The sequence below is a fragment of the Leptosomus discolor genome, chromosome 17 (genome assembly GCF_034619465.1).
Source record: "Leptosomus discolor isolate bLepDis1 chromosome 17, bLepDis1.hap2, whole genome shotgun sequence".
NCBI classification, from domain to species: Eukaryota; Metazoa; Chordata; class Aves; order Leptosomiformes; family Leptosomidae; genus Leptosomus; species Leptosomus discolor.
Window position 1 is genome coordinate 7,814,110 of NC_141407.1, and position 13,187 is coordinate 7,827,296.

The window sequence follows — 13,187 nt, forward strand, 5'->3', positions numbered from 1 at the left end:
TACAACAGCTTCAGCTGTATTCTTACGTTAACTTACGTGAACTTAAATCTGAACTTCCCAGATTCATAGTGCAAATTTTAGGGATGAGCAGAATAACATCTACAGACAGCAATTATTGTCTAGAATGCCTGAAACTTCTCTAGCACAGAATACAAGGTCAACTGTCTACATCTGCTATAATCTATTTTTAAACAACTGCTTGGGACTCCTTGGCTTGCTGACCACTAACTTTTAAGCCTGTAAGTAAAAAATCACAGTATTTTACTCAAGCCCGGTTGTTTAGCATATGAGTACAGCTGACACTGAAAGACACTTGCAGGGTTGGGGTTTTTTTTAGGAAAAAAAAAAAAGAGGTTGTGAGGGGAGATGAGTGCAAGGCAAATTATCCAGTCTTTAATTTGCTGGGTTTTGACAAACATTTATTAATGCAAGTCTCAGCAACAAATTCTTTTTATTTCAGTATTTTCAACCAGAAGGAATGTTATAGCTCTACACCACAAAGCCTGTATGACACACACTTCTTGTTTACCCTATTTCCACGCTGCTTTGTGTATCAAACATACTCAGAAACAATCTGTATAGATGGCTCCACCATCTCCACTTCTGAGCCAGCATGGCCCAAAAAAACTGTTAGCCTGCTTCACTGCCCCCTAAATTATCCCATCTGTAAAGCACAAATAACAAAATATATTTTTGCTTCTAGGAGTTTCACTTATCTGCAGAAAAATAGAACCACTTAAGAGTGGGCTAGTTAGGTTATGAAAGGCTCCAAGCACACACCCGCACGCTCTGGACCTCCCAACAAATTCACAATCTGATCCAACTAAAAAGGAGCCAGACAGTGTTCAGGGAAAGGAGATCCATCCTGTCCAAAATACTGACACCTTCTCATTCTTCTCTCTGAGCAGGATGAGGCAGATAGAGCTGTAGCTATGAAACACTTCTCTAAGTACTGGGATACGTTAAGAACAAACCTTCCAAACACTGCAAAATTTCAGGCAAAAAACCTAAAAAGGCTTTTTTTTTTTTTTTCTTTTTGTCCCCCAAAACATAACGAAAAGGTATATAGAGCTTGAATATCCACAGCACAAACCCAAAGGGAGTTCAGCTGATCTACAGTGCTTTTGTTAAGGTATTCAGAATTTAGTGCATTCTTTTTAGAACTAACCTCAGAAACTATATTCCATTTTTCATTTTATTAGAAAACTAAACTGTATGAGGCAAAGAAACATTTAATCAAACACACAACAGTGAAAACATGGCACTGACAAGGCATTTAACCCAACCATTGTCACAAACTGACTCGGGATTCTCTATTGCTTTCAGTCAAGTATACATCATTTCTGCCATGTGAGACATTTTCTTGGGAATATACAAGTAATACTCCATGTATCCCGAAAGATCTTCAATAGTCACGTCATCCACAAAGGCCCTGGCTTGCTCAGAGCAAGAGCGAGGAGAACTGGCTGAGGCTGTCCCACCCGGGGCTCTGCTCTGCAGGGACTGGGCGCGGGCTCCCAGCACGGCCTTTTCGCACTCGGAGAGGACGCTCCGCAGCCCCGAGAAGGAGTACACCTCCATGGCGCGCCACTGCCGGCACCGGCACCTCTGGTCCCTGCAGGGGCACTGCTTGCCGTGGCTAAGCATGGACAAGGACTGGAAGTCTGAGGTGTGGCCAGAACGCAAGCGAGTTTCAAAGGACGAGGAGAGAGCAGGGCAATCCTCGCGGGGCTTCTCCAAAGGCTCTTCAGCGGCGAGAGCCTCCAAAGGTTCAGTTCTGTCATCACGGGCCTCAAGGGGACAATCGTGCCTGTCCTTCGTACCGGGTTCTGCCGCGACAAAAACGTCTGAGCTGACGCTGCTCTTCGCCGTGTCTGCCTGGGCTTTGTGCTTCAGCTGGCTGCTGGCTTTCGCGCCGCAGTACGTGAACTTGGGAGGGTGCAGGACGGGAGACTTGGAGCGGCGGCGGCGTGGGGCTCTCGCTGACCCTCTGGAAGGCTTCCTCACACACCTGCAGGGGTGTAACAGGTGAGCAAGTAGGTAACTCCAGAATCTACACCATGGCTCGATAAGCTCTAAAACGCGGCTAAAAAAACGGTTTGGAATATTTTTTTTATCTGCTTAGAAAAATCAGGTGACTGGTCACTTACAATCTCTGACAGGAACAGTGGAGGAGTCTGAAGAAATTGGGACTCCCCCGAAGGAAAGAGACATACAAACAGACCTATTTTAAGGGTTCTTCCCCAAAAATCTCCTGTGTTAAGCAAATGATACTTTGCCATCCTAAACGGAACCGTAGTGCAGAACCAGAATATCAGTTGGAGCTCCTGGCAGAATCGCACTGAATATCCAGGTACTTCAATACAGAAATAAAATAACCCAAGAAAGGGGTGAGAGGGGGTTGCAAGGGTGTAAGAATTCAAAAAAAGGACTTTTGAGGAAATCAGTGGAAAAGAAAGTTTTAGGTACCCTCTCTAAGAGGTAACATTGTTTTTAAAGCCTCTGATGAAACCCCCTTAAAAACATCATATCAAACAGTTACAGTAAAGTTTTGTAACAGAAAGGAGAGAAAAGATATGTTGAAGCAACTAATCAACAACTTTCACTGGAAACAGTACGCGAGTGTTAAATGTCTCAGACCCGAAACAGGAGCAGGGTGCAGCGAACGGTGTGTTTTACCCGTGCCACGCCTCCTTCGAGCAGACAGTCTGCTGCTTGGCTCCATCCATGGCTGCTCTTGTCGGCGTCCTGAGACCCGTCCCGTCCCCCACAGACAGAGCTGCAACACATCTGGGTAGAAAGGGAAAGGCCACGTTGCAGCAGGGCTGAACACACCGCTTCAGAGCTCTACACTCGGCCGCTTTAGATGTTTAGCCCAGACATGGACGTTTGCAGCCTTGACTGCCTCCCAGTCAGTTAGGAACCGGGCATTACAGAGATCCACCTAACCGCCCTGACTTCACTGACCTCAGCCAAGCGGCTAAAGATAGGGGAGATGAAACGAAAGGAGGCCAAAATGCCCAGAGGCTGATGTCAGGCCCTATTTGTACCAAAATGACACGTTACAGGAATGTAAACTCGGGTTCCAAATGTTCTGGTCAGACAATAGTTGCTAAAGATACGACTCCTACTCATCTAAAATGCAAAGTCAGGAACCCACAGCAGCAGGCTGAGGAAGAGTCAGTGGAGAAGTGGATGACATACAACAGACAGGGACCGAATACTAATTTATTTCTCATTAAATTCTCATTAAATTTCCCAGATAAACACGGAATGAAAAAAATCTGGCCCTGGAGGTCCAGACAACAAACATAAATGCCTCTGCACGCAAACCTGTGTTCATGATGGCTGTATGTGCGATCTGGAACACAGGATATGAAATCGTTAGAAATGAGGCCAAAATTCTAGCAGAAGAGCCCAAGTACTGTGCCCAAAGTTGATCTTAAGGTATTAGGCACAAGACTTGAGCTGTTCAAAATATGTGCCTGCAAAACAAGATCTATTTATGTCTAACAAGGTATCACCAGGAATCAACCAGAACTCTACAGTCTGTCACTGGTAACCCATGAGAAGTGGCATGCTTAATAAGCATAGTGCCGTGTTGGAGAACACCTACTTTTTTCCACATTAACAGAAGCCCCCCTGAAGCAGAAGAAACAAGTAGCAAAGCAAAATATACTTGAACATGCAGAGGAAGTCATGAGTTTGCAGTTTTGATGGCTACAGAAATGAATTTACAAGGTAACATTAATTATCAATACAAAGCTTTCTCTTTTGTCTGTGAATTCCCAAAAGACTTCCAGTGAACTACCTCACAAAGTGTTAGACTACATAGTTCTATGAACTTCTACTTTTAAAGAAGACACTTATACTACATATTATCAGTGCACCCAGTTTGTTATGGAGCAAGCTTTTAGTGTAAGAATCTCTGCAAATATTTTACTCTACAAAATCCCATGAAATCAGAAATGATCAGTGCTCCTATTTAGCCTGACTATTTCCAGTGAGACTGGGCTCGCCGGCACAGCACGAAGCCGGGGTGCTATCCTTCAGACACTTCCCAAGCAAACCTTCCCGTGCCTCAGTAAAGGCTGACACCGGGGCTGAAGACACCAGCGTTTACACGCATGGACAAAACAGTTCTGTATCGCACAAGGTGACTTCTGCTGCCACAGCAGGGAAGAGTGGGTTCACTGCTTTGGGCAAGTCACTTCATGTTTTCAAACAGTCACTATGTAATTTCAGTTGGATATTGTGTCCAAATTAGTCAGTAATAAAGTACTGCTTTGCCTATTGGACAGTTATAATGACCGCATTTCATCTGCAGCAATGCAGTTGTCTCCTTTTGAGAGTAAGGAACCTTTCAACAAATGACATTTGTTTTGACAGTCAGTAGAAAACAAATACATAATAAGAAACCAACAAATTACACGGTCCTTTTGGTTGCTCACTTACCCTGCTGCATCCACTCTCAGCTTTTTGAAAGCTGTTTGCAGACTCTCTTCCTCCTCATCTTTCGCTTCCAAGTCCATGGATGGGCTCTCAGTGTGTAACCAGCTGTGCCATACAGAGCAAACAGGAATCAGGATTTGATGCTGAGGTCTGAACACACACGGTCTCAAGAAAACACACGTAATGGACGCTCGTTCTTCTGCGGGCAGCCTCGCTGCCTCCTGCCCAGACCTGCCCAGTACTTTTCACCGTGAACTCCAAACTCTCATTTCTCAGAACAGGGTCAAACGTAACGAAGCGCCTTCTTTTTCTACCGGGTGAACGGACGACATACACTGCCAGCTAACGCAGCTGCGGCTCCAGCCGTCAGCATAGCACCGCCAGAGCAGCCAGCGACAGCGGGGCACCGCCGCCGCCGCCGGCCGGGCCCCGCGGCACGCCCCTAGCCACAACCGGACAGCGCACCGGCGCGGCGAGCGGGACGAGCGCCAGACCTGACACACGGCCACGCTGCCGTCGCACCCCCCGCGGGCCCCCGTCTACGAGACGGCTCCGAAGCCCCCGGCAGCGCAACGCTCCATCTCCCCGGGCCGCGGTTTCACGCCGCCGCCGCCCCGCCAACGGCCCCGCCGCCTCCCCTCACCGCCGCGGCAGGAAGGCCCGCGGAGGGCCCTCTCCCCCGCCTCCCAGGGCCGCCTCCCGCCGCCCGCACGGCGCTCCCGGTGGGGCGGGGGGTGTCCGCCCCCCCCCCCCCCGCGCTCACTCACCGCCGCCTCCCAGCCTGGCTCTCCCAGGGGCTCGGAGCACAACAGGAAGTGAGGTCACAGTCCCGCTGCGACGCGCATGCGCGGGCGAGCTGCCCGCCCCGCCTCCGTCCCCCCGCCCTGCCGAGGGCGCGTGCGCGAGAGGGGCGGGCTCCGCCCCCGCCCGGCCGCCGTCGCTTCCGGTGGAGGGGGCGGGCCTCATCCGGACGGCGCGGCCCGGCAGGAGGCGGCGGGGCCGGGCCGGGCCCTCGGGTGGGCGCGGTGAGTGCGGGCGGCGGGGCGCCCTGCCCTGCGCGGGTCCCTCCTCTCTGCCCCGGCGGCCAGTGCCAACGGGGCCGCCGTCTCCCTGCGGGTTTGTGGAGCCGCCGCCGGTCCCCCCGCGGGAGTAGAGGGCTCCGGGGAAGTCCCAGCGGGGCGCGGCGCTTGTGCTGAGTCACCGCCGCCGCCGACTGGGCCTCCCCCACCCCGCGCTGGGGGTCAGGACCGAGCACTGGTGGCAGGGCTCGGCCGGAGCTGCGTGGCCGAGGTGTCCGCCGGGCCCCGCCTCGGGGTTGTGGGGTGAAAAGCAGGTGCCGCCGGGCCCGGGGCTCCCCGGGGCTGAGGGCGGGCGAGTACGGGGGGGCGTGAAAGCCTGTGGAGCGTCCGGAGGGCGACTCCGGGCGGCAGCCGGGCGGCAGCCGGGTGTGGGCGGCCGGGGACCGCCGCTGCCGATCGTTTCTGCCCGTGTGCTGCCCCGCGGCGGGCGGCGGCCCTGCCCGGTGTGTGCCGGAGGCCTGGGCCGGGGCCGGCTGGGGGCTGTTGATCCCTTTGCGCGCCCCTCCTTAAAACCGAGCCGCTGTGCTCCTGGGTTGTCCCGTCGTAGCTGTGTGAGTGGCGCCGGGTGCCTTGCGGTGCTCCAGGGGAGGTTCGTAGTCCTGTAGTGCTGGGAACAGCCGGGAATGAAATGGGAAGGGCCAGGTGTGTATTTTCTTAGGAGAAAAAACCGTAGGTTTCAATGTGGTTTTTGACATAACATTAAGCTTTTGTTGTTTCTCACAGTAATTCATTTTTTCTTGGTGTCAGTGCTAGTTGGCTGGTGCATCTAAAATGCTTAAGCTTGTACTTAGTTATCACAGAGTGAGTCAGTTTTTATCTGAATAAATTCTGCGTCATTTTGAGGGTTGACTGGGTTAGTGATGACGGGCAGCATGATAAAACACTTAGTCTAAGACTGGTAGTATGTTTTTAATAATGTACAGTGGTTTAAAAACATTTTACTCTTATCTTGCTAAGGTTATATAATCCAGGGGTTTGGTGTTTAAAAAAAATGTTTTAGGCTGATTTTTTTTATTTTAAAGAGTCTTCTTTTTGGGCCAAGGAAAAATCTTACTGAAGTAGGGACCATATGTTTCCCAAGAGCAGTAGTATTTACCTAAGAGAGTACGTAAAATAATGACTTGCTCAGATGAATATCATGTTGTCAGCCTCTGCGTTAGCTTCCTCCTCTCATGTTTACTTGCTGTCTGACTCACTGGACAGCGTGTGCCTTGAAGCTGTGATGATGCATCAGCCTTCCGTGTGTGTCACAGGCGCTGTCTGCAGTACAGGGCGTCCAGATGAAATCATGGCCGAGCGAGCAGCTGAAACAGCAGCAGGGAGAGCTGCCGCCTCCAGCTGGAATGAGGTGGTGAGGGAGCAGAAATTACCACCCTGTATCTGCATAAATAACTGAGCTGCAGAGGTTCAGGTTGTTCCTTGCTCTTCACCGAGACCTTTTCTTTTCCATGCTACAAAAAAGCTGGTGCTTAGTTGGTAAAAGTAGTGCTACTGCAGGCGTTACTGCTGTGTTGTTAGGTAGAGTTGGTGCTCCGTGTAAGTGTGTTCGTTACAGGAGCTGGTACCACTTGCTGGGTTTGGCTGGTTACCTTCGTGAGGGGTTCTTAGAGCTTCAGGAAGGGACAGAATCACAGAACGGTTGAGGTTGGTGGGGACCCCTGGAGGTCCAACCCCCCTGCTCAAGCAGGGCCACCCCAAGCTGGTTTCTCAGGACCCTGTCCAGATGGCTTTTGAATATCTCCAAGGAGGGAGACTCCCCAGCCTCCCTGGCAGCCTGTGCTGGTGCTCAGTCACTCTCACAGCAAAGAAGTGTTTCCTTACGCTCAGGCAGCACCTCCCGCATTTCAGTGCGTGCCCATGACTTCAGGTCCTGGCACCGGGCACCACTGAGAAGAGCCTGGCCCTGTCCTCTTTGTGCCCACACTTCAGGTATTTATATATATTGGTGAGATCCCTCCTGAGCCATTTGTTCCCTTGGCTGAGCAGTGCCAGCTCTCTCGGCGTTTCCTCACGGGAAAGATGCTGTAGTCCCTTCAGCATCTTAGCAGCCCTTCACTGGATTCTCTCCAGGATGCCAGTGTCCCTCTTGCAGTGGGGAGCCCAACGCTGGACACAGCACCGCAGCTGTGGCCTCATCAGTGCTGAACAGGGAAGGATCAGCTCCCTCCACCAGGATACTGTTGGTCCCTTTGCCACAAGGGCACGTTGCTGGCTCACGTCCATCTTGGTGTCTGCCAGGACCCCTAGGGCCTTTTCTGCAAAGCTGTGCTGGCACACGGGCTTTTTCCTCCCCAGGGGCCGGGCTTTGCACTTCCCCTTGTTGAAGTTCATGAGGTTCCTGTCAGCCCCTTTCTCCAGCCTGTTGAGACCCCTGGTGTACCAGCCCCTCACCCCAGTTTGGTGTCGTCAGCAAATTTGTTGAAGGTCCTCTCTGCCACACCATCCAGATCATTAATGGAGGTGCTAAACAGGGCTGGACACCGTACTGACCTCTGGGGTACACGGCTAGTTACTGGCCTCCTAGTAGACTTTGTGCCACTGATCACCACCCTCTGGGCCCAGCTGTTCAGCCATGTTTCGGTCCACCCCACTGACTGGTCACCCAGCCTATGCTTCGTCACCTTCTCTGTGAGGGTCTTGCAGGAGACGGTGCCAAAAGCCTTGCTGAAGGCCAGGTAGAAAATATCTGCTGCTCTGCCCTCATCTACCAAATTTAGTTTCATTGTAGAATGTTGTTGAGTATGACAGCCTTGCAATTTAAAAAAAAAGACTGAGAAGATGATCTCACCACGACCCACACAACGGTGTGGCCCAAGGCTCTTGCGGTAATGGTGCTCACGCCAAGTTGCCCTGTTTTACCAGAAGCAGTCGAGTCAAAATGGAGCAGGCTGGTCGGCCAGGGAAACTCCAACAAACGCTGAGCTTGAGGCAGTCTGGGGTAGAACTGAGACTCGCTGCTGTCGGTGGTTTCTGCTCAGCAAAAGCCAAGCCCATGCGAAGGAAGCAAACCTTTATTGAGTATTTTTTTAGGGGAAGTGTGGCTGGTGTAGGATGTGCATGTGGTTGCAGAGCTGTAAGGCGCTGAAGAGCATCAAATTTAGAAAGATTTGAGATTCCTTTGTAGCTAGATTAAATGATGACCAGGGTAGATTAAAAAAAAAATCAGACAGTTTTTATCAGTTTTTTTTTTTTTTTTACCTAAAACAAGGCTTACTGTTTGCTGTTTGTACTCCTATTTGCATTTGGTTTTGTTCAAGAGCTGATATCAGTAAATTTTAGTGGCTATTTGCAATCAAAATATCATGTTCTGATAGGATTGTGTAACTCTTGATGGGATCTAGACATAAGATCAAAAAATTTAGTTTAGCTTAAAATTTTGTCTTGTTTTAAGAAGAACCTGTTGGTTTGGGGTTTTTTAGGTATATGTGTAACATCAAGTCCCAAAGTTGGAAATAGCGGTTGTGGAAAGTCTACGGTTTGTATTGGTGTTGTCCCTTCTCACCTTTCACCTCCTCTGGAAGTATTCTGGTAACACCACAAGGCAAACAGAAGAGTCTGTCTAGACTGTGACGGATGTGCGAGACACTATTGACACCAAATTTTGCTTTAAATTGCTAATTCACCTGTGCAGTTGTACAAGAGACTGTTTGTTCCATTCTTGGATATCGTAAAGCTTGTTCTGAATCAACTTTCAAAAATGTTCTACTAGAATGACCTCAGCTTTATGTGCTCGGTGTGCTATTTTGGGTGTATTTTCATGTATTACGATGCTGCCGGGCAACTAATGTTTTTAACAGGGCATTGGTCCTTGCTTTCCTATGTCTTTTTCAGCTTGTATAGTGGTACATGGTAACCCTGTCACCTTCTGGCCATCCCAATAATGAAAACGGAAGCTAAGGATGGAGAAGAGGAAAGCCTGCAGACGGCGTTCAAAAAACTAAGAGTTGACCCAGCTGGGTAAGTGACACCACAGGCACGTACAGAGTTAACGTTTTACAAAGGGACTGGAAGGGAACACCCTTGCTGTGAAATGTGAAGGAATGAGGTCATTGCAGAGGGTAGGCACTGAAAGCCTTCCTTCTGGTTAAACCAACTGAAAGAAATTCACTAGCCAACGAGCGCACTTCTCAAGGAGCTGTGATTTGATTGCTGTTACCTCCCAACAGGCTTGAAACAAACCTAATGATAGTCAGCAGTTGACAACGTGCTTGAAATGAATTTTGGCATGAATCTGGCTGCCAGAGGTTAGGGCCACAGCACTAGAACTCTGCTGTTGAGGTTAGCATATTGTCATGGCTCTGAAGGTCTGTCATGAGAATAAACTCCCATCTTTTCCCGGGAGAGAAATGTTCTTTCCATGTCAGTAAAGGAGAGAATTAGATTCACTACTCGATTCCCACACAAACTATTTTCATCGCTGTCATTCACAAATTTCCTATTTATAACCAAAATCACTAAATGGGAAAGAATGCTTTTTGTGCTGTCTTGTTTAGTGGGAGATCCGACACGCAGCGCTCAACCTCCCTGTCCCAAGTAGCAGAACGCAAGCAGCATGTGTCTTCTGTTGGTGATGGTCATTTTTATCTGAAATTAAGCAAAAAAGCTTCTATATACTGTTTGTCTGGTGTCAAATGTGCACCATTACATATTCCTTGTGCAGTACTGTGTTTCAGTAGGCTGTTGTCAGGGATGCAGTTATGCCGATAACCGAAATGAAAGTGTAGGTAAGGCAGGATGTAAGTACCAAGGCTGTAACTAGAATTACCATCGAACTTCGATGGTGAGTAGATGGCCTTCTAAAGTTATCTTTCATTTAAGTAATTAAACTCATTAGACATGAATCATCATGCAAATGCTTCTCGTTTCTTCAGTTTGTCTAGTCCTACCCCCCCAGTCAGGCATACTGAATTACTGTGGAGTTTTTGCTGTTGGCCCTCAATTTTCTGCTCTCTTGTTCGTTGTCCTTTAAATGGAAAATAGCAGGTGTTTGACTGATGGTTTGAACTTTATTAAATATTAGTTAACCTTGTCCTAGATCCGTGTGTGGGGACTTACAAACTAATTTAATATAGTATTTGGAAAATAATTTCCTTGTGAATTCCAGTGTAATATGTGAAGTTGCAGCTTGAAAAAACTGTCCTTGGGATTATTGCCGCTCCTTGAAAAGGGGAGTCTGGGATGAATTTATATCACTGGAGACATTAGTGAGTGTTCTAAGGTGCTTGGCTTGAACAGAAGTTGAAGATCTGACACAACTTCGTTGCTCAAGTGATTGAACTTGCAATAGTATGAAGAGTTTTAGCTTCTGCTGTCCTACACAGAGGCTTAAGTGTTCTTCAGTTAAACAAAGTCTATTTATGTCCAAAGAACATTTATTTTTAGGAAAGAATGGCTTATTTGTCTCTGGAAAAAGACACATGTTTCTTCAGTGATGGTGTTTTTCCCCTCCCCTCTCCCGGGAAGCCATTGTGTGTGCTTTGTCATTGACACGTGGAGTTCGGGTTCGCAGTCTAGCTGCTGAATGTTTGCTGAAAGAGTCCGTTATACAAACCCTTGAGATAGGAATGTGTAAACCTATCTTTCTGATTTGGGTGGTCCTTGTGGGCAGGTCTTTTAAGACCTACTGCAAATGATTTGGGGCAATCTTTTTTGGGAAAGAAGATTCGTGTGTTTTTCCGTATTCATAATGCTAACCAGTCTTGGCTGTGAACTTTTCCTTCTGTCTTTCCCAGATCTACTGCTTCCCTCTCTGTGGGTGAAGGGACAAGTCCAAGAGCACTAGTTAGAACAGTGGCAGATGAAACCAAACCTAAGAACGTGTGTAATTCTAAGGAAACCTGGCATGGGTAAGAGAAGCTTGGGATTATCAGGCTGCTTCAAATGAGACTGTGCATTGAAAGGGAATGTTAAATAGACTGCAGCCCTAAACAAGGGACCTGTGTTTTCTTTATTAAAGGACTGTTTAAAATCCTCTACACCACCTTCTTCTGTTCATATGTGACTAATATTCTTATTTACAATTATGTGAAGTGAAAGGAAATGCTGTTCAGCTGTAGATTGCTAAACATTATAGATGTTTCTTAATATAAATGTGGAGTGTTGGTTTTGAATCGGACAATCATGAATGCATCTCTTTGAATTGTTGTTTGACATTGCAGAAGCTGTCACTGTGCCTTGGGAACTAGATTAAAATAAAGAATTGATTTCTGGAGTCTCTATGCAGAACTTCATGCTCATCTATTGAAACAAAACCACCCTTTGCCCTTGATTCCTTAGTTTTGTGCTGTCTGCTTGTGCTTTGTTCTTCTCTTAGAGGTTATTTTGTCACGTCTCATATGCTTTACTCATTTTCTAACCTTCAAAGCACCTGCTTTTTGTTTCATTTCTCAGGTGTTCCTTTTGTATTTTATACAGCTGCTTGACTAGAACAAAGTCAAATTCCAAGATAGCAAAATATCCTGAGCAAATACTCTGAGCTTAAAGCTCTTGCATGCAATATAAATGCAGTAGAGATTTTGCCCAACGTTATTCGTAATCCAGCAAGAAGTCTTTTAGTGAGTCTTCACTCCCTTTTCTGTCTTTCCGTGGTAGGTCCATGAAGAAGCCTTCAAGAGGAGTTGTGAGAACCCAGCGTCGCAGGCGTTCCAAGTCCCCAATCCTTCATCCTCCCAAGTTTATCCATTGCAGCACAAAACCACATTCCACGTGCAACCAGCTGGTGCACAAGAGCCAGGCTGACGCCCAGGACGACAGCAGTGCCTTTGGGATGCCAGTCCCAAAGGAAGCGTGTGCACGTGAGCCCTGTGGGGTTGCTCCTGACGATGGCCAGAAGGGAGCTGGTGTTGAGTCTTTGGGAGCTTCTGCTACACAGTCGGCGTCAGAGGACAGAGAGGAGACCACTCCAGCTGCCGTTCCTCTGGGACCTGAAGCAAGCCTAAAGACTACAGAGCTTTCTGACTTCCAGTCCATGTCCAAGCTGAACACGAATAAGCCGTGTGCGTGTGCAGATAAAGCCTGTCAGTGTAAACGATGGCAAGATATGGAAGTGTACAAATTCTCTGGCTTGCAGAACACCTTCCCCTTGGCACCTGACAGAAGAACAGTTTCTGAGGATCACTCCCAGTCTTTGCCATCAAGAACTCCTTCAAGTTCTCCACGCTCTTGCTCTGAGCAAGCCAGGGCCTTTGTGGATGACGTGACTATTGAAGATCTTTCGGGATACATGGAATATTACTTGTATATTCCAAAGAAAATGTCTCACATGGCAGAAATGATGTACACCTAACAGCAATGAGCACTAAAATCAGAAGGGTGGGTGGTTTAAATCTGCCCTCTGTCACGCTCGTGTGAGATGCAACCCGCTCCCTGCTCACTGTGCTTGCAATAAAAACACTTCTTTGCATCTTAGCTAATGTTCATTATTCGAGCTGGACAAACGGTTTAGCTTAAGCATTGTAGTTTAGGGTTGGAATAGATAGTGAAGTAAACACGGTGAATGTGTTTGGAGCGTACCTGCCTATACTTAACTGACCTAATGTTTGGGAAATTCTACTTTGATTTCAAACTCTTCCTGTTTCGGTTTGTTGGAAAAGTCTCTAGGTTGCTTGGTGATCAGAGCTCTTATTGTGAGGAACTTGGTGTAATTCAGCTGCTTTG

At 48.1% G+C, this 13,187-nt stretch overlaps 2 protein-coding genes across 3 annotated transcripts; one reads left to right on the top strand and one right to left on the bottom strand.

Moving 5' to 3' along the window:
* Window positions 1–434: 434 nt before the first annotated feature.
* LOC104341044 (oxidative stress-responsive serine-rich protein 1) lies at window positions 435–5,270 on the bottom strand. Its single transcript, XM_086474659.1, has 4 exons — window positions 5,220–5,270; window positions 4,456–4,576; window positions 2,680–2,790; window positions 435–2,011 (listed from the first exon to the last, which is right to left on the bottom strand). The coding sequence occupies exons 2-4, from the start codon at window positions 4,530–4,532 to the stop codon at window positions 1,327–1,329; spliced, it is 873 nt and encodes a 290-aa protein (XP_086330785.1). The 5' UTR covers window positions 4,533–4,576; window positions 5,220–5,270; the 3' UTR covers window positions 435–1,326.
* A 168-nt stretch (window positions 5,271–5,438) lies between these two features.
* Window positions 5,439–12,938, top strand: LOC104341338 (oxidative stress-responsive serine-rich protein 1). 2 transcript variants are annotated; one of them, XM_086474777.1, is made up of 4 exons: window positions 5,439–5,477; window positions 9,363–9,488; window positions 11,264–11,377; window positions 12,123–12,938. In XM_086474777.1, exons 2-4 carry the CDS (start codon window positions 9,412–9,414, stop codon window positions 12,814–12,816), a joined length of 885 nt encoding a protein of 294 aa, XP_086330903.1. In that variant the 5' UTR covers window positions 5,439–5,477; window positions 9,363–9,411; the 3' UTR covers window positions 12,817–12,938. The 2 variants fall into 2 exon arrangements, with proteins under 2 accessions (XP_086330903.1, XP_086330904.1); XM_086474778.1 differs by lacking the exon at window positions 5,439–5,477 and adding an exon at window positions 6,139–6,173.
* Window positions 12,939–13,187: the final 249 nt, after the last annotated feature.